Source organism: Papilio machaon, chromosome 8 (genome assembly GCF_912999745.1).
Source record: "Papilio machaon chromosome 8, ilPapMach1.1, whole genome shotgun sequence".
NCBI lineage: Eukaryota > Metazoa > Arthropoda > Insecta > Lepidoptera > Papilionidae > Papilio > Papilio machaon.
Window position 1 is genome coordinate 2,386,054 of NC_059993.1, and position 22,293 is coordinate 2,408,346.

Genomic DNA, 22,293 nt, shown 5'->3' on the forward strand with positions numbered 1-22,293 from the left:
AATATTATTTTTATTTTTAATATTGTAACTTTTACATAAATCGTAAATCAGTAAATCAAAGTGATAATTAAGTGAACATTTAATATTGTTCTTATTATCTAAAAAGGTTTTTTCCTTTAATAAACTATAATATCACTTTTATTGTAGAAATAACATATTTTTAATCACCAAATATTCAAATATGCAAATATTAATCTAAACTTGAAACAGCTACAAAATGTAAAATTAAGTTTTGAAATAAATGCTAAATAATTCGAACTGAAAAAAACATTAATTGTGATGGAATTTGGTACAAAAAAAAAAGGATCGAATAACTTGACACTAAAACATACCCACATATTTACAGGGCAGTGATAAATTGTCACAAATTGATGACATCATTGTTTTTATATTTGATTTTCATCTTTGACATGTTCAGGTTTGTCCGCGGCCCGGTACAGAGGGTTCTTCCCCTTGACAGGTAGTGGATGTGCCTCCGTATTGAACACCCACTCGTCTAGAGGTATCAGGGTGTCATCGGAGAACAACAGGTATAAGTACTGAAAGAAAAAAAAAACAAATTATAATAATTTTATTGAGAATGGTTTTCACTATTTTTTATTTATACTTCAGTTCTTTGGACATGCTAAAAGAACACATTTTTTTGTCAAAAAACCAAACAACCACTTTAATTCGCCGAAAAAGCGAATAACCGCTACATATAAACATTCGCAATTGTTATGCATTACCTATCTTTAATTGACAGGGAAGAGGATACACAGAAACAGAATATTTTCCCTTCCTATGCGTCCTATTCTCCGTCATTCATTTCAATTTCCCTTATAAAAAAAATCCGGCAAATTGGTACCTAAATAACCACCTAGTTTAAGAGCAACCGAAATTGCATAGATTTTACACACATTTATGCTGAGAAATAGTAATCTTAGTTCGTTCAGAATATGTCTTGGAATAAACAATACATCTTATCTATATATATATAAAAGAAAGTCGTGTTAGTTACACTATTTATAACTCAAGATCGGTCGAACTGATTTAGCTGAAAATTGATGGGGAGGTAGCTTAGAACCAGGAAACGGACATAGGATAATTTTTACCCCGTTTTCTATTTTTTATTCCGCGCGGACGGAGTCGCGGGTAAAAGCTAGTACTTATTATTTTATAACTAGTATTTGTGTTAGTTTGAGATTGTTCACCTTGAGTGTTTCAGCGAGGAAGTAGCTCTGCTGCACATCGTCACCTTGCGGCTTCTTGTGGTACACATTCATGAGGCCTGTGTATCCTCCATCCACACGGCAATGCTTCTCCAACGCCTGTATCACACATTTATTAAGTGCAAGAGTACTTAATAGCGACTCAAATTTAGATGCGGGTAGTTTCAAACAAAAAGGTACATGTATAAAATATTGTAATTCATGTTTTTTGTGTTAATTTAGTAATAGTAACATAATTAACAAAGTTAAAATATTCGATTATGTTTTAACATCTACAGACCTATCTGGCTTTTTTACTTTTACAAAGAAATCTTGTGTCACTGTATGTGTTACACTATGTTACCTGTACAGCCTCCCAGCCCCAATCGCGGTATTTCTGGTCCTTAGTGAGTCGCCACATAATGAAGTAGCTCTCGAAGGTCTCGGGCCGCAGCAGGAACATCTTCTCGTTGCTCTTCTGAGCGCGCGCCTCCGCAGCACCAGAGAACCTGAATATACACAACTTGTTTACATATCTTTCAAAATAATTTTCGATTCTAAAGGATCTCCTACCTTTGTATCGAGGGGTGAAAGGCTATTTGTTTTAAGCGACATTTTTTGTATATATATATGTATATATGTATGTATTGACATATATATATGTATATAAATTCAGAATCAGAAAAATTCCCTAATTCTGAATATATATATATAAGTCAATATCGCAAAAAATGTCGCTTAAAACAAATAGCCTTTCACCCCTCGATATGAAAAAAGTAGAAAAATTACTAATCCTAAACACTAGATATTTTTTTCTATCTATCTAGTTTAGTTTTATTATAGAGTCCGTCTGTAAAAGTAATAGTAAAACAGTATGTATTGTCACTTGAATGCGTCAGGTCCCAGCTTGGTGTCAGCGCGCGCGTAGCTCTCGTGACAAGTGTGTGTCAGACGTCGCGCCACCTCCATGTAGCGCTCCGCCTGAGAGTTCTCCAACGTCGCTGACGCCAGACCGAACATACCGCCTGCAACACAGACACACATTTACAACTGTTATCATTTCAGATATTTTTCTGTACAGGCAAAACTACAAAACCATACGTCAATAGCATCTTAACAATACTATAAACTAGCTTTTACCCGCGATTCCGTCCGCGCGGAATAAAAAATAGAAAACGGGATGAAAATTATCCTATGTCCGTTTCCTAGTTTTAAGCTACCTGCCCACCAATTTTCAGTCAAATCGATTCAGCCGATCTTGAGTTATAGTGTAACTAACACGACTTTCTTTTATATATAGGTATATAAGATGTGAAAGTTTTGATGTTTGGATGGATATTTTAAAAGATGTCTCCATAACGGCTCAAGGGATCTTGCTAAAACTTTGACATAGATGTAGAACATCGTCTAGAAAACAGCCTAGCATAAGGGCTACTAGTTACTAGGTGCCGAAGGCCCAATTTTAGTTCTCTTTCCCTTCCCACCCTTGTTTATAAGGAAAGGAGATGGGGAGGCGGCTTTGAGGAGAAGATGAATAGGAAGGTTAAATATTATCTTTTTGTGCATCTCCTCCTTCGTCGATTGAGAGTAGGCAACGCATCTGCAATGTCTAATGGGCAGCGATCGCTTCGCCATTCCGGCGAATTCATGTCGCCGCTTGTCACCTTATAATATAAAAAAGTCGCGAGGAAAATCTAGTTAATAGATAAAATTTCCAACGTACCGGCAAAGCACGAAAGGTGATCCATCTTTTCCTCTAATACACGACCGTATTTAAGCTCCGCGAGGTAGGAGAGTCCATTGGGCGAGACGCGCAGCATCTTGTCGAGCGCGGCCTGCATGGCGACGTCGAACATCTCGCGAGCCTGCTCGTCTGCTCGCCCCGACACCAGCCATGACTTCAGCAAGTACTCGTAGAACGAGTCGCCGAGCGCGCCCAGAGACATGTGTTCTGTAACGCAAACGTAATAGCAAATCACCGCTAGATGGCGCTGTCGGCGAGTTGAAACACAATAGTAAAAGTTCTGTATGAAGTTTAGTTAGATTCTATATTTAAACCGAACACATTCATATAAAATACATCACATAAAAGATTATACTGTATTTTCCGGAAAAGAAAATTTCATACGGAAATCTGAGACCAGAAATAAAGAGCATTCGATATGTTATAATGTATATAAAATATATAAAATAGATAGTATTTGAAATACATGACAGATATAAAATTAGAACCGTACTCACTCTGTCCCCATTGTCCGGTGCGAGGGTTGATGTAGTTGGGGTAGAGGTCTCCGGGCTTCTCAATGTTGTACAGCACATCACGGATACGATCCACTTTCTTTCTGTAAACTATTTCATTATATCATTAGACACCGATCACATAAGTCTCCGATAAAAAATACAAAAGCCACTTTAGGACTCCTGCTACCAATATTAATAACTGTTGGATGTTAAAGTTCTGTTTTAAACATTAGATACGAATAATTTATTGTTTTTAATCATATAAAGAAATAAACGTCTTACCATCACGACCAGTTACATCACTGAGATATGAGAACTCCATGTGCAAAGTCCCAATTTCTGAGAGTATACTGTTAGGTCCTGCCCAGTGATACTGTCGGCTAGCCTAGAATACACAAACATTCCTGTCAATATTCAACATCATTTTAACACACATAAATCTACCCTTCCGAGGAAAAGTGTTACATCTCATAACATCTCTTGGATGTAACTCTTTACGTCAATTCGCAATTTAAATACTTCAACAGTCTATTATCGATCTCGCTTGAAAAAGCCTAACAATCCACAAATCCAGTTAACTATCGTCAAAAGCTGCCGCAAAGATCAAGTCATTAACATTCAGGGCGAGTGTTTAATTAACGAATATTCCACGATGTTAAATACTTCAACTTCATCTAAATTGGGAAGGCACCAAATAGTTATGATAAGGTCATAATGAAGTTCAACTTAGTATTATTAGTTTTACGAATAACAAAAGAAAAAAACTTATTGTTTACGAGAGTGGCCTTCGTATGGTGCGAAATTGCAATTAGATTCAGTTTCATCGGCTATACGGCAATTTTGCAAAATAAACGCTAAATATAATTTTAGGACGGCCGGGACGTAAAAAGATGGGTTGGATTTTTTCCACTCGCAGTTTCTCCTGACATTTTCTTTCACATACATGCGACACTAATCATCATAAGCCTGCATAATGTTAACTTTATAGTACCGTTCGACATACCTTAGTGGACGGGTTGATGAGTGAGAATGGTACACCGGTGGGGGTGTCGAAGGCGGGCAGCAACGCATCAGCCACCTCGGCCGCCTTGTCCCTGAACACCACGTCACCAGTCAGCGCGTAGCAAGACAGCAGACCGCCAACGAATCGGATAGTCGTCTCGAATACTGACAGGTCCGTGTCCTGGAAAAAAACAATTGTACATGTTAGATAACCGAAGTTTTTGCTACTAAAAATATTTTAAATAACACAAGAAAAGTAGAACGGTGATAAACTGTTAGGAATATGAGTTACACATAATCATTAAAGCGGTACATAGTATTTTAACTTGGTTGGCCTTACTTTAGTAACAGACCTTAAAAAAACTAGATAGAAAAATAATGTTCTAGACAACAATTACTCTTTCATTCGCAAGCTTTAAAAAATGTTTCTATGGCATACATGCGTAATCAGCGACTCTTTTTTTAATTAATGAGGTCAGCGTGGAAATAAAAGTCATTGTTATGATTGACCAATTAACAAACATTCACATAATATTAAATAAAACAATAATGAATGGTTGTGATGACTCTACTCCTAATTAATTGTTGTATACCAGAGATGGACAACCGGTCGATCGTAACTATTATTTCAGTCCATCATAGCAAGGCAAAAATATAAATACGTAAAACAACGTAGCGTGAGATGCTCAGACGCAATGTTCGCACTAATAAAATTACCTAGATATTTACTGAGAATAAATGGCAATTTTATGATTTACTTTTTAATAAAATATAATAATTTTGTACGAAGTATACTGTTTCAAGACTTCAAGAAGTTTGTAATTGATAGATTGCACAGGGTTTTTGTTCACAAACAATAGATATTTGGTCTAATTAAGTTGGCCACCTCAGTTGTAATATTGTCTATGATATCGTATAATTTTAAAAAATTTGATGCATATGTTCAGTCAAGCAATCTTAAAGCTAATAGAAACGGTACAGATACTGTTCGTAGAAATACGAGTCTACTAGCGTAACTATACTAGTATAGTGGAAAATTGAACTCACAATATCAGCGAAGTGAAGATGTTCAGCAACCCAATCCCTTCCTTCCTTAAACTCGTCGGTAAGACCCATAAGGTACAAGGTGTCAAGACCGTCGACAATGGACACGCCGAGATCCCCGGCGCCAAACACGCTCGACAGGTGCGCGCGTTTCGATATTGGCTTCAGTTCGTTCTTGCCCCATGCGTATAGCTTGTAGTTGTTCCACGCGTGACGCATCATCTGGAAATAAAAATAAATGTTAGATTATGTTCCAAGTTATTTACACTAATGGTGGCACCCAGAATGGTTGGGCCTTACTTAAGAAGTCCTATAATGGACGCCCTCTATGTAGAACATGTTGCGAACCTGAATGTACCAGTAACTTGCTTTTACCCCTATGTTTTTACAAGCAGCGTCAACTGAGGAGTTAGGTTTTTCTACATAAAACTAGAACAGTTACAAATCGGCTATCGCCATTGGTAATAGATAGTAATAACATAGTAAATACCGTTAAAGTCTAGATGAAAATTAAAAGGCGTGTTTTTTAAAAGCGGCAATAAAGTAATTTTCTCGTTAAAACATATTTCAAAGAGCCGCGCTATTGAGTTTCAAAGGCATATTAAAAATCTGTCTGTAAAATGCCGCAGCGCGTCGGTTACCCGGGGGTAAAGTTTTAATCTTGGCTCCCCGGGGGCGACAACGCTAATGAAAGGATATCGGACTTTCCTATAGCCCATTAATTATTAGGCTGCGACAACTTTCAGACGAGTACGCCCGTGACTTGCAAAACGATGGACGAGTTTCAAAACTAGAGGAAACTAAATTTAACTATTAAAGACCGCGCTTTATTTAACTCAGGTTAAATAAAGGCGTCCAATTTTGCACATAAAAATAACACGAATAAAAAGAGGGAATAAGCTTTTGTTTCTTTTGTGGCAGCCGTTACTTGTTTGTAGGATTTTTATATGTAAGTCTTCTGTAAAAATGTTGAACAATCGCTATTGGTTGCGGAATATAGTTATTGAAAGAACCGAGTAAAAAGAAACGCTTGACGTAATCGGAAAGGAATTAAACTCGTAAAACAATAGTTTATCGCTTTAGTAATTTTTAAGGGAATATGTTTTTTAACGAATACGAAATATTATTTCTAAAACGTTTCTCTTAAAAACCTGAAAACCAGCAATACTCTTATACATCCAATATTTTTCATAGAAATATCGAATAACATGACTCATAGTTTTTAAATCAAGTCATTGGAGAATGAGCGATAAAGAATAGTATGTTTCGCCATTGAGGATAATATGAACCTACTATACGGCCATAATATGTATAACTTTGTAATAGCCGGTTGTATTAAATTGTGGGGCCAATTAGGGGTCATTTGAAAATCTGACAAACTTAATACAAATAGATATTCATTTTGCAATATATAGCATAAATATAGATTCTATTTAGAATATAATCTATGACAATAAATAATAGCTTGAAGATAACACTACAGAGATAAAACAAATTTGAAAAATAGATACGTTATAAATAGTATTTCATCTTGCGGTACTTCTTAAAACCGCAAAATGCAACACAAGGCTTTGCCACAAAGCTGTTTATGACATGCGAGACATAACAATTAAATTATCATATTTATACACTCAGAGTAATAATTGGTCACTAAGGGAGACACTTACTAAGGAATTAGTATGAGTATAATATTTTCACACAGTAAGGTATGTTTTAGTAACCTCTAGCTGTCGCCCGCGACTCCGCGCAATTTGAAGAAAAAAAAACAACTTATTTAAGTAGCCTATGTGTTCTTCCAGAATATATTCTACATCTTTGCCAAATTTCAGCGAGATACATACAGCCGTTTTGGAGATACTTTCTAACAAACAAACATCCATCCATGCAAACATTCGCATTTATAATATTAGTAACATTAAATGACTGGCAGTTAATAGTTCTATTAATATTGTACATTTACTTTTTTTCCATACCTGAACAACTTGTTGTCGTTTCTCCACAATTCCATTGGTACCAGGCTCATTTGTTATTTGATTTTCGAATTCCGGTATCTCCCGGGCTAACCTAGCGGCTGGATGAATAGTACTTTCAGGTCTATCCCTATCCATATGACTTATTAGAACAATCGCAATTAAAATCGCAGCACTTAACAAAACCAAACGAACTAACTTGCGCATTGTTGTTACTAAAATCACCGATAAGGAATATATTTTAGTTATTTTTCTTTCAACTTTTTATTTTTCACTTTATATACGTTTTTTCAAAATTATATCACACAAATAATCCTCTTTATTATCTTGATTTAAATTCTTAAAGGAGGAAAGAATTTTAAAATTAGTTTTTCATAGCTAAAAGTACTAGATTTATATTAAGAAGTACAATTTCTCTAGAGCGCGACCGGTCAGAGCGACTATTCGTCTCCGTATGCGATGTAAAACATACTATGAGTATGAGACGTTGCTAACCAACTACGGTATTCCTTGTTATAAGATTATAATTTATAAGTATGGAAGTTTTGATACATTACACAAATATTTTTACAGAAATAAAGTGTAATATTAGATTATTTCATGTCATTTTTTTTAGAGTAAAATTTTTTTTCGCCTCTTTAACAAATAACCGTGGACCTGCAGTACCGTGATCTTTAACGAAACGCCCCACAGAGAACGAAAGTACAATAAAACAGAAAAATAAACGTAGTTAAATATTTATTTTACTTAAATTCCCAAAAGCGTAAGTATTCAAAGTTATCTCGTTTTAAAAACAAAACTCACTTATGATTCTCTTTGATATAAAAATATGTAAATCACGCAAACTTCAGACCTAAAGTTGATGTTTGCAATTAGATAATGCCGCGCGATTTCCCAACACTGCGATAAACTTTAACCCAAGTGGACACAACTTTACCCACAATCGAGTTACAAACAATTCAATATAATAAAAAAATATTTCTTTATATTTCAAATCAGAATTATTCTGAGACTTTGTATAAAATATGAAAAATATCTTTCTTTACTTAAAATCAATCTAATATATAAAATTGGTTAGGTCTGAGAATCGGATAACATCTATTTTTCATACCGCTACTAAGTTTTTTTTAACTGCGCGCGAACGGAGTCGCGGGCGACAGCTAGTAACTATATAATTTCTCAAGAATTTCTAAATTCATAAAAGAGATTGATTAATACACTAACCAGCAAAAGATATAGTAAATATGTGCTACTATTTGTAAAACTTTTAAACAGCTACAGTTCGGAAATAATTATAGAAAGGAAATTAATCGCTGGGAACTAATATGTTTTGCAATAAAACGTTCGAAACGTTCAAACTAAACCCAGCTAATGTATAGGATACCAGATTTCTAGCTACTTTGATTCCTAAATCATGATTGCCAAAGTCCACATATATCTTTAAATTGTGAGTAAAACAACGAGATATATATATACTTCAAAATTATTACAATCACGTGCAGTCAACCGTCTTCTATTTATCAGTATTGCTGCTGATTATTTAGGTCATAAGGTCATAAGTAGAATACATTTTGAAACAAGTTGGTATTTTTAGGTAAACTTGTAACATAAATATTTAATATTTACAAAAAAATTATGTCAATAAAAAAATGAGTATGACTAAAAGAGATGTCGCTATTTTGTCGAATTCGTTTGCCAAGTTATGATGTAAAAAAAATTATGGAAGTGTAGTATAGACTGTGCCGACCCTCCATAGAGAAAGGAGCATGTTGATAACGACGTGCGTTGTTAAAGTTAGATCTTCAGATGATTAATTTGATTTCTTCCATAATAGTATAAGGTTATCGAAAGATAATAGGAAAGAGGAGTGGCGTAATATCGTTACATTTGTTATAATACGTTAGAAGTGTGTCACTGGCGGACTGTATTTTATTTCAGAGGATCGCTTTCAGCTGCAGGAGCACTACTAGATATTTTACGGCAGCATTAACAACTCTAGGTATAAGAGGATACACTGAAATAGGATTTCGAGACTCAAATCTAGAAAAAGGTTTTACAATAAATTGTTTACGTTCCAAATAACACGTCTAAGGTGTAAATATTTCTAATTGAAACATTGTTCGATGTAATAGAATTGGAAATTAAAATTTTCTTTTACAATGAAAATTATAAGTGCCAAGTTAAGTCTGGTAAACAGAGGGGGCGAGAAAGTTCAGCATTGTGATAAAGTATATTGAATTTGTAGGTTACGACACGACGCGACGTCGGACAGGAAGAAAAATAATTTGTTTAGCGCCTGTTTGTTGTCAGCTCCAACACCGGAAACTTGGCGTGTTGACTCTTTTCATTGTATTAAAAATATAAAAGACTGTCTTCTTTAATTACATTAGGCTAAAATAATAACTCAATTCTCTTGATTGTACTAATAAATGTTTAAATTCACGCCTCTATTGAAATACAAAGTACTATTATTGAATTATTGTTGAAATTATAATAAAAAATACAGTCATCGGACGTAGCATGTCAACACTTTCAGTGGACGCGTTTTCTTTCAGGTCGGTTTGCTTGGGTCGAACGGATTATTCGTTCAGCAGCTAATGCTACTGCGGACTATAAAACTGTCAAAAATAATATACCCATACGCAAAAATGTCTCTAAATTTGTTTTTTATTCGCCACATAATAAAAAATACAAAGCCGTTCTATGGTTTGAAGGCAAAGCAACAGATGACAGTCACGTGCGACTCGTAGAGGATCATTAAAGGTACGAGTCGCCTTCTTAGATGACTTAGAATGAGACTTAAGTAGGCACTCGAGGGAGTTCTGTGGGTAATCGTACGCTAGTGCGTATTGCCACTCCGGCCCTAAGTACATTAGAATGCAATTCCCTAAGCTTTAAAAACGATTGAATTTTCAATTTATCTACGTTTAAAAACAATATACTTTTTCAAGTTTTTTATTTAATTATTATTAACAGGTTAGTCTGAAAACATGATATAAAATGCACAGCACATCAATTAGGTTGTAGATTTGACTTTAGATAGATGATCATTAGTATAATTTTGAGTAACATCTGCCTCTGTCACTGGTCTTGTTCAGATAAATATTTTTGTCCTCATTCATTGCTCTTTATAGCGGGAAGAGAGCATTTATCTGGGAAAGTAATTGTCTCGGCCATTAAATGAGTATGTCGGCGCGAGCAATACGCTGCGGGAACTAATCTCTGCGCTGCTAATAAAGTGGCTGAGGAAATTCAACGCTCAAGTTCTCTGTAGGTATATCGTTATAGTGCAAGCCTGAGAGGTTATATTACTGCAGACCTGTCTAACGATGGTCACATAACTGTTTTTTGTTCAACATTTCATACTCAGTTTAATGTTATTATTTGTTTAGTCGTTTTTTATTTCATAATCATTATAAAACTATTATATTTAGAGCGAATACATTAATTGTGAAAAGTTTCTACAAATCGAATAAAAATTCACATTTTTTTAAGTAATAAAACATAAACTGTAAAGCTATGCAAACAGTACTCGGTGAAGTAAGTCTAAGATGTCAAACAAAAGCATAGGAACCAAAGCACACGTACAGCTTTATTTTAGTTTAAACATTAAATCATAAAATGAACAAAGTATATTTAAATGTGGGGTTTATTATTATGTATTAATAATAAACTATAAAATCAATATAAAGCTTTTATATTTGCTACTTAAGTCTCATGACAGGTTATTATTAACTTTACAGTCGCAAGGGATTTTATTGTCACCGCGTAATGAGGAACATGCCGCTCAGTTATTTGCATATCATGCGGATTGGTTTGCGCACAGTAGTTATAATAAATTAATAATTCTATGATTTGAAATCAACTATCTTAATATTAAATATTTCAATCTTTTATTTGTATTTAAGTAATTTAACAAGTTCATGAAATTCCTCAACTACATAAATGGCACAATAAAACTAATAGAAGCATATAACACAAAATTAAGTGCTTCCTCTTGCTGCTGATCATTTAATTACCAATTGCAATTCTCAGAATTGTTTTATGGTTCAAAAGTATGGAAGGAAAAGGCCAATTATTAAGACACAGACTAATTGTATACATGTTTTATATAATATCAAGTCTAAAATGTTGTTTCTAGAGCATTTTATTAAGTGGATGTTATAATTTTTTTTATTTTGTTGGTATCGTCGCAATGTGTGTTCGTGTTCTGTCTTATTGTTAAGTCAGTCCATTTGCCTGCGCATCCTATTTACAAAAGCTCAAGGACAACATTAGACACGCAATCCCATGTTGCTCGATTGCGTGACGATTACTGTATACGAAGATAGTAATTTTAGTAATGGCATAGAATATAAGACTATTATTTTCAAATAGTAATGTTAACTAAAACAATGTATGTAAAAGCTTACCAGCGGTTACCAGGTTGGTTCACAAAAAAAGTTTATTGCGATTTCTGAGACCAAATTTACCTTTGACAAAACAAAGATAGAAATATGTTTTAAACGGCGATTTTGGTCTCAGAAACCTACGATTATTGTCTTGAATTACCCTATGTTTAAATTCTACAATTAAACATGTGTAAAACCACGGAACATTACTGAAGGAAATAGATTTTAAAATGCATTTAGTTATTAAAATATGAAGTAAAATCTATATTTCAAATCATAATGACAACAGTATGTTGCGAATGTATCTCAAAAACACTTCCTTTGTCCACTTGTGCATATATGTAACAAAAGAGGCCAGCACAATACCTCTGTGGGATTGCCTACATCGGACGACACATTTCTCTTTATTGTTGGGCCGTCGTAAGTTTGATAGAGTGCGCGTTTCACGCCTTACAACATTGATTTAGGAACCTTACCTCGCGTCCTTCGACTACGACATAGAGATTGAAAATTAAAGAGAAAGACAGTCTTATGTATTTGTGTTTCTATCGAGTATTTTTATCCATTAAATCTTGTCACTTTTAACATTATTAATACCTAATGTATTACTATGAAAGCATTAAAGTCATTATTTTGCTATGTACACGGTGTGTAATATTAAAAAAACTTTTAAACTTCCAAACTGTCTTCTTATAGTATAACAAAGAAGCAATCCTTCTAAATAGGTATGGTTTGTCATGCAAGGTTTTGATACGTTAAAGAGCCGTGGAAAGCGAAGATGGACGCGCGGCTTTTTGCAAATGAGCGAGCCACAATGGCGGGCCTACTTTTGTTTGAGCTTGTCCCGTGCAGACTGCCGAGGTAGGAGTAGGGGAATTATTGTCTAGTTTCAACGTGGTTGGTGACTGTTCAGACAATAAACGGAACAAAACAAGAACAACAAATGCGAAAAGAAAACGGATCCGTTTTTGTTTCGAGAAAAGTTAAATTTTTTGTCAGAATTCGAAACATCTTCGGTTTGCCCTTGAAATGAACACATATACAAAGCGCCGTTTGACTTTAATTTTTTGTCCAGCTAAATCATTCATATAGACTCGCTACGCAATTGGGTGCGCGGGTACGCTACGGAATTCGTGTTCCGGTTCCGCTCCTCTTTCGTAGGTCAATGTGGTATGGTAGTAATATCTGTAGACTGCGGCCGGTGGTTCGCAGACAAGGCCGGATGCATAATCAAAGCCACAAACAATTATTCTAAGCTGTACTTCTCTCCTATTGTATTATGAAAGTAGAATAAATTGCTGCCTCTTTTCGTTACATAAAATGGAAATGAAAATGAAATTTCAATGCTTTCACTTTTCTTTTTTGTAAATCGAAACGGAGAAATAGTAAAGAATCAGGGGAAGTTTTGAATTTTACTTATTTATACTTTGTATATGACATCTCGACGCTTAATGAATATGATACGTTATACCTCAGATAAAACGTATAATTATTTTCGAACGCTACTTATGTGTACATTCACTTGTAATCAAGTTTGTATGCGATGAAAATTTCGAGAGCAAAATACGCTTCAAAGGAACTTCGTGAACGTACTCTTGAAAAAACTGCTATCAAAAGAAAAACTTTAAGGGTCGCGTTCACTTCATTACTACTATGGTTTAACAATTTACCTTTTTATGTAGCCGAATTGTTTCATTATTTTGTTATTAATAATAAAATTTTACTTTTTTAAGTTCCAACATAGATAGTAAGTCAACTTTATAACATCATACAGTTAGTCATGATTAGAACAAAAACACAACTCACGCCTGTAATCCAGAGGGGTAGGCAGAGATCACGGACGTCCATTTGATGTGGCCAAATGAACCTCCGCAATCCACTTTTCACCATTTCGGGAGACGGAACGTTAACGTGATAAGACTTGGCTTTTAATGACACTGTACTCTACTAACGTAAAATCGTTATAAACTAGTAGAATAAGTAATACGAACATTTTCAAATTCACAACCCTGTTTCCCAATTCTCAAACTATTACAGAGAACGCTTTTTACATAATATACTTGTACTCGTATGTAAAAGGGGCACAGCTGTTTCATTTCAACTAACATCGCCTTTGAATACGCTCGTGCTTCGATACAGAGGAAATATTAAACAAACTATTACAGGCGAACTATTCTCAGATGTCCCCGGGCGTCGCCCGAATGTTACAGCGTACTGCCTTTATATACTTTATACACATATATACATGCACATATGTACATGGAATTTGTATTTTACGTATAACATGCGTAGTACAGTACTTTAAAATAGTTAAAGTTGTAACTAGTAAATAATCCGAGTAGTTTTAAAAAAATTGGATTCAAATTAAATTATTGCGGCAATATCAAGGCTTAAAGCAGTAAATATAAATTTCCAAAATAAAAAAAAACAAAGCCCGTAAAATATTCAGGTTGAAACAGTCAGGAAACTTGAAATAGCACTCACTTTTGTAATTTTTATTTTTGTAGACGGCGGGCGTCGGAAATCGTTCAAAACAACACTCAAAACCCACTCCTGATTGCGACGCAATAAAACCTACCTTTAACTGTAAATTTTATGAAAGTTTGTAAAAGCCTTTCATAATGTTTGAAAGACTTTTATAATATACTATTGAGACTATATCCAGTAAGTTCATCAAAGGATTTTTGTTTGTTACTTTGGTATAATTCCCTAATGAAGTTCTGAGACTAACGTATAACTTTAGCTAATTATAATTTAAACCAATTCCTAATAAAAATATCACGTCAGACTTTTTTCATTTTCGTAGAGTTAAGAAAAGATAGATTTGCATTGGGATAAAATCGAAACCAATATTCTTAATAAAGATGGGATGTTAAAAATTTATGTTTAAAGATCTAAAATCTATCTCCGTATAAAAGCGGACATTAAAAAGTTTGGATTGAAACGCAATTAACTTGGCCTACAAAGACGCAGTGTGCACGTGAAGCTTCTCTCCGCAAACAGTTATTTAATCTTGAATTCCGAGCGGACAGATGCGGCGGCCAGACGACAATGTGCAATATGATATCACAACGAGAAAATCAAAGCAAATAATTGAAAAGAGATACGCTATCAGATCCTGATCAGATGCATTATTGGCTCTCTTTGTCGTTATGTATTCCTAGTACTCAGGTTTTCGCAAGGAAGATATTTGAAAAAAAAATCTAATTTGCCTCCAAAACTACTAGCCTTACCGCATGTAGTAAAAAAACTAGACGCTAAAAAGGTACAAAAATAATGTGCGCATATTTTTAGAGCCTAATGAGTCTAGACTTGTCAGCAATGGCGCATATGTTGTCTGCTATTAAGCATTTCTTTTTAACTTAAACTATGTTGTATATACTACGTATTATATAACTATTCCTTACTTTTATTTATGTAGGACTTTTCAAGGAGGCAAAGCTATGTAGACCTCATTATACGTCTAGTGATTTTGATATCAAATATAAATTCCGAGAGTTTAAGAGTTCAAAAAAATACAAAAGCCTCACCACGACTAAATTTATGTTGGTAAACCAAGAAACATGTTTTTAATGTTAAAACTAATCTCGGCAAGTAATTAAGCCGGTTGCAGCAATTTGCGAGCACCTAAATCCGAGTTTCAAATAGATTTACTGTTATTGCCCGAGTAGACCTCGCGAGAACGTTTCTTGCCTCAATATTTATAGTGACATCTCTATTCGAGTAAATTAACAGTAGCTATGTGGACGATAATGCAACTAGTAAAATAATAAGAATCCTGCCTCTTTGTTCACCTGTTTTCCTGACCTAACTATGTTAAATCTGATTTGGAAGCTGCTTTGTTATTTTGCGTATTGCTTATGAATTCATAAGATTGGTAGAAGATCGATTGATGCGCCAAACAGAATCATACACTGAGAAAACGTAAATCAATGGTGCTCGACATCAATTTTCTCTTAGTTGCTAGTTGTTAGGGGTAGAGCAAGAGATGTCAGAACATCGTATTGACCTATCTGGGATGTAAGAAACGTAACGTAGGACTTTCAACTATAAGTGCAGAGAAAAAATTGTCAAAGTTCCAACATCTAAATCTAAAAATGTGACAAAGGCCTTTTGTCAAGTTCAGTGTGTGCGCGTTATACCCCCTAGACAACTTTAGCAATAAAACGTGAGCGGAAACTTTTGTAAGGCGGGCTTTAAACGGCCCAAGTTTTACAAAGTAACGTGCCGGCCGACGGCGAGACGTTGCGATAGAACTTAACTGGGCGCTACTGAAGTAGACGTTAGAATACAAATATAGGCATTACGCAAACTGTCCAGTTAGTTCATAACAGTAATCACTAAATGCATAAAGTTCTCATATCTCTATCACTGTTATTATGTGTCCAAGGAATTTAATTACGTACAATTTCTTTATTTATATTGGTTCATCATATGAAGCGTTTAAGAGAGATTAATATTAACAGTTGAGGAGCTTTCATTCAGAAAGCACACAAAGTTTATCTTTAGGAAATTTCAATCACAGAAAAGCCTATTTAATAGAGCTTGTGATATATGAATTAAAAACTGTAGATATATATACATATATATAACGTAATAAGTAGTTTTGCGCTATAGTACTCGTAACATCTTTACTGAAATCTCTTAGGAACATTCCTTGCGCTTTGTTCGAAAGATACTAAATGGGATGTTTACTACGACTACAATTCCACACAAATCACAAGTTAGCAGCTATATTTCCAGCTCGTATCGCGATCTCAAACAATGTTACAATTTATTTCCTAACATTAATCATACAACGAAATCTTACTTGGGGCACGCCGCGGTCGTGTGGTTACTCCAAGACAGAATTATAGTTCTCACACGATCCCGCGACCATGCTCACCAGATAATTTTACAAGGCGTGGTCAATTTTTTCCTAATGTACTATTCTGATCTGCTATACATATTAGATTGGAGAAAAGGTTTTAATATAGTTTATTTACATTTAACTAAAGTATGTTTTTTTCGATAACTTTTTTGCCATCTTGTAGGGACATGATTTCATTACTATAAAAATTTTGGGACTTCTGATCAAAATACTGTAACAAGCGGTTTTGGCAGTCCTCTCCTGATGATTTCTACCAAATTGTACCATACATTTATCTATTCATTTTTTTATTCAACAAATAAAAATAAAACATTGTTTTTTTAGTCCATTCCACCGATATTCATACAAACACAACATTTACAATCAAAATAGCAAATGTCCGGGACGTGACGGATGGAGTCCACTCTCAATTTACATTTTGAAGCAAAGCTTTTATACGGACATTCAGGACGCTCGATGCGCGGTCATTCAATCCTTAAAAACGTCAGATTTACTACCGTTACTGGTTACCCGTACTATAATACGATATATAAGGTGTGGGAGTCTTTAAGGGATGCAGGGTGAGGCAAATAAATATGTATATGCAAAAACATTATTTTGATACTTGTACTATTTTACGCTTTATTCTACCTTTATTTCTTTCGAGCATCTTTTAGATGGCACTGTTGTTTTATTCGTATCGCAAATCAGTTAAAACAAAATCATAAAATATAAAATAGAAATATAATTGCGTCGCCTCTCCTCAAACACAAGTACACTTCTAGACTGGTAGCTACAAAGTGCAATATCAACCGTCAAAGTGTACTCAATCCCGGTTTGATTTTTAAAAACTATTGGACCACAAATAAAGCTGTGGTTCATTTAGTAAATTGCGTCCGACTCTTTTCTCTATCGTTATTTGTTTGTACAAGATACTCTTTAGTTCATTCGGAATAAGAAAAATCTTTTATAAAAAATACTATTGTACTTTTATAGAAACGGAATCATTTGGAATGTTTAAAACATATTTATATTTTAGTTTCCTTCGTAAATTAAGAACAATAATATTTTAAACTTGTTGTGACAATGGAACTCCATAGTATGTATGCATCTTGTCATCGTAATATAGTACGGGATAACTTCTCATAAGTTCTGGTAAACAATTGTTTTGTAATGCATGTCATTAATCTTGTACGGCGCCACATTAATCTTGACTACATATTGATTGATATACGAACTGTTATAAACTATATTGAGTTAATTTATTGATGTATTATTACTTTCAAAAATGTTATCTAATTTATTTATAAACACTATATACATACGATTATTGAAAAAATAATTGTTACCATTTAATTTCAGAATATTTTTCAATCGTTTGATAACATCGGTAATTACCTGAAAAAAAAAAGAGTGACAACTTTTTAATTAAATTAATTAGGATAAAATAATTAATACGCGGTTTTCTAAAGTTCAAAAAAAACATTCGATTTTATTAGATATTTGATGGAACTAAAGTAAAATATTTTTTTATAAAGCCAGCTTAACCGTGGAGCAGTGTGATCGTGCATTTATCATAATCACGTCAGAACTGTGACAAGAACCACACCTTAACAACCTTTGACAAATGACAACCGCAACCAATAACATTTTGGATGAAATTAAACAAATTTTAATTGGATAAGCAATTTCCTTGAAACGCCAAGTTTCGAGAGAATATTTTGATCAGAGATTCCTATAAGCTGAAATATATAAGAACACTAATAGTAAATTATTAAATTCTTAGTTCAGCAGTTACATTGTATATAGTTGAAGACAGTTGAGGTATAAAAAATGGTGAGCTGTAGTTTATCTTATGTGTAAACTTGCATTGAAGGCGGACTGAGGCGCGTCTAAGCCCGCTGGCGCATTTCTGAGCCGCGCCGGTGCTTTCAGACCTCTTTAATCTCGCAGCTCAACTCTACTAAGGCTTCTATTTACAGAACGCTTATTTCTCCGCTCGCCAAACTCAGTATTTTTAAAGTTTATAGAGCTTTATTTATGGTTTTCAATTTATTTTTGATTATAAATAAAGAAAATCTACTAAGTTTAGAAGACAAGATGGCTATATTAAGATTTGGGTATTCAATGTTACTGACAAAATTCGAAGAAAACTACTACATTTATTGTCATTAAAAATAAAAACGACACTAAACTGTAATAATTTGAACAACTTTCGTACGGTTGTTTTTGGCTATGTATTTGTAAATTGTAAGTTGACTATTTACTATTTTCTCTACCAATTGCAATCTTTTTTCACCTTAAAACTTTTAAGATCTCTATATCTTAAGTTCAAAGAACTCACACTTAAAACCCTCCTGTCCTGACGATATATTTTCCAAGACCTTGTAATATATTAAGAGGCTCAACATCTGAATTCTTTAGGTGCCGATTATTTACGTTGCCACCACCCGCTGCCCGAAAATCTTTCTCTGCCTGCAAATCCCTACGGGAAGAAAAATAATCGCCCGCGGCTGCTCTGCCTGAGCTCTTCCATTTGGAAAATGTTACAAATATTAGATTACGCGGTGATTTATCTCTAGAACGAGGCCTACGCTGAGGAAACCACGTCTTATTTGCCAAATGCCGCATGATTCTATTGAGGCGTTATTTGGTTTTTGACTACTTTGAAATCAAATAATTACTTGCTATTGTTGTAAAAGAAAATCACTTTGAACAATAAAGTAATAAACCTACAATAAACATTTAGTTTAAACAAATTTTAAGTTTTCCATATGATCCGTTGAAATTTTCTGTTTAACAGAACAATGTACTTACCCTTCAACTTTTAGTAAAGTTAAAAAGACATTAAAAATCTCATTTGATATTCCTTCGTACTTTATATAGTTGACCTATTGTAGTATAGGTCAATCAACTGTAATATTCGGATATAGTCAATGTGTATTTTACAACCATTTAGAAAATCTAGTATAGATTATATATGGCGTTTAATAGATTTATGTAGTGCGTATTAACAAGCGGTGGCCGCGTAGCCCACTTGTGGAAATATAAGGCTTCTGAGCCACGGATTTGATTGAATTGTGCACTATCCTGTATCCTTGACACTTCTAAGCCTCCCTCAGATCATGATGCCCTATTTACGAGCCTTGATTAAAGAAAAGTTATTACAGACTACCCTACGTGGAACTTACTTTCTTTTATTTAGATTAATATAACTAGGATAACATATTAATAAGGTATTTAATAAAGCATATTTACTTAGAAATTTTTCAATTAAATACAAAATAAGGAGAGAGACAGCTGGTGATTTGTGCACCAGCTGTCTCTCTTCTTATATCTTTACATTTTAAAACTCCACACATTTAAAGTTATTTCAAGGTACATTTTGCATTTTGTCAGTTTCATGTCTAACTGAAATAAAACTGGAGGTAAATCGTCAAAATACATTAGTTCACTTATAAAATATGTAGCACGTAGGATCGTAGATTATCGTGTTCCCTGTTCGTCGTCAAAAGATACAATAAAATCAAATTACAATGGGTGAACCCTAACGACAGCTCGCTCCCGACTCCGTCCTGCCCCCACGCGACCGCAGTCACAACGAAAAGGCGGAATAAGAATTGCACGATTCAATGTAATTGGATTTTCTTCCTAGTCGCTGTCACATGCTAAGCTTTTAAAGTTTTTGAACGAAATTTATTACGAATTTTAGATACTGTTACTAAAAATAACAAATATATAAATCTTTTTCATCATGAAATACTAACAATATATTAAATAAATGAAATACTAATAAATATATTAGCAATTATAAGTAACCGTGGATTTTTCCACTGCCGAAGTACAAAAAATGTCATCGCTTTCATTTTACTTATAACATGTCTCACGAACATTAAAAACTAAAAAATAAAAGAGTGTCACTTCACTTGTGGCCTTCAAGAAGACATTTTTGTCTGCATTGCCAGTATTTATATGCTCGTAATTAAATCTCAGGCAATCGAATTGTGGAAGCTACTAGTGCAATGTAATTGAAAATACAATATATAGATGTAGCTTATTTAATTAAACACAGCTGAGTGTGAAATAATTGAACGAGTTGGCTGCCAGACGCATATTCATGAAGCTGTTATTCTGCATGTCTGTGCAATATATGTATGAGTTTGTTTAGTTTAAGTTTTACTGAAATTAAGTTTTCTGTTCAGATTTAAGTCCATGTTGACGTCACCAAAAATTTACATACAAACCCACATAAATAAAAACAATCTTAGCGCGTAAAACATTACCCTCTTGTCAGTTGGGTTATAAAAAGCTGACTGCGCACATATTTACTGCCGCTTCTTATTGGACTCTCCGTCTGCAAACATCGTAAACTATTTGTACGCGCTTTGAACATTTCTTTTGATACATTGGAACAAATAAATTTCTTGAATAATAAAGTTCTTTGTGACCTTGAGAAGAAATAGTGCCACTAATATTACAGAGCTAAAGGGAACTTTCATAATAACAATCAGAATAAATATAGTCGGGGACGTTTATTTCCTACCTGTTTTGATAAAATGTCATTTTACGCTCATAATGCAATTAAATCGAAAACTTGTCATAGTAACCTAAATGCGTGCTAAATTATAGCTCTAATAGTAACAATTTGATATACGAAATTCGATTATAAATGGGAAGGAAATTTAATTCTTTGGCTATAGATATAATGTAAATCTTATATTTATAGTTATAATGTAATATTGTTAGAAATGTAAACAAACAATAAAATATTCGTGTTTGACATTTATGATTTGTGACTTGCAACTGGCAATTATTATGTGTCAACAATGTCTATGCAATATTTTAAAAAAATACTTGCAACACTGTAACCTTCTCTTCCGTTTTTGGTAACTGTGGCTAGCTTATGTATTTTTTGTTCTTGCTTAATAAATCTAATTAACTCAAGTGCATCAACCGTTTATTTGTGCATAACCCATCAGGTTATGGGCCCAGGGCAAAAAGTCATCGTGATTAAATACATATTTTGGTGCAATAAAACATATTGCGTGAGTGACGCAATTGTGTTAACGCCGTTCGCCATTGCTTTGTGTGTTGGCGGCGTCCATCATGTCGGCCGGCGTAACTTCTACACCAATCGAGAAATTGCGTGGAGCAGAAAATTACTCAACGTGGAAATTTCTGATGAAAATGATTCTCATACAAGAGGACTTATGGGAATACGTCGAAGGAGAAGCAGACTCAAAGGCCCCGGACTATGCAAAAAAGTCACTCAAAGCTTTAGCCAGAATAAGTTTAACGGTAAATTCTACTGCGTTTGCACACGTAAGAAACGCAAAAGATGCAAAAGAGGCGTGGACGAACTTGAGCAAAACCTACGAGAGTAAAGGTTTATCTCGCAGGCTGGGCCTGATGCGATCACTGTTTAACACTAAATACAGTGGAAGTGACAGTATGGACGGTTACATACTGAAACTTACGGATTTATCGCAACAATTGACAGACATCGGAGAGCCACTCGACGATGAGTTCTTGGCCATTGTTATGCTAAGTGGACTACCAGATGATTATGATCCCTTGATAATGGCCCTCGAGAACTCAAGTACCAA

General features: G+C 34.3%; 1 protein-coding gene across 1 annotated transcript in view; it reads right to left on the minus strand.

The window, feature by feature from the left end:
- Positions 1-268: 268 nt before the first annotated feature.
- The window catches only part of LOC106720767 (mannosyl-oligosaccharide alpha-1,2-mannosidase IA), a 65,537-nt gene continuing 43,512 nt past the window's right edge, over positions 269-22,293 (minus strand). Inside the window, exons 2-10 of the mRNA XM_014515545.2 lie at positions 5,481-5,699; positions 4,435-4,614; positions 3,714-3,816; positions 3,432-3,539; positions 2,914-3,141; positions 2,077-2,215; positions 1,555-1,699; positions 1,194-1,310; positions 269-539 (exon numbers count right to left, since the gene is read on the minus strand). Coding sequence (XP_014371031.1) covers positions 387-539; positions 1,194-1,310; positions 1,555-1,699; positions 2,077-2,215; positions 2,914-3,141; positions 3,432-3,539; positions 3,714-3,816; positions 4,435-4,614; positions 5,481-5,699 — 1,392 coding nt within the window. The 3' untranslated portion in view covers positions 269-386. The remainder of the gene's footprint in view (positions 540-1,193; positions 1,311-1,554; positions 1,700-2,076; positions 2,216-2,913; positions 3,142-3,431; positions 3,540-3,713; positions 3,817-4,434; positions 4,615-5,480; positions 5,700-22,293) is intronic.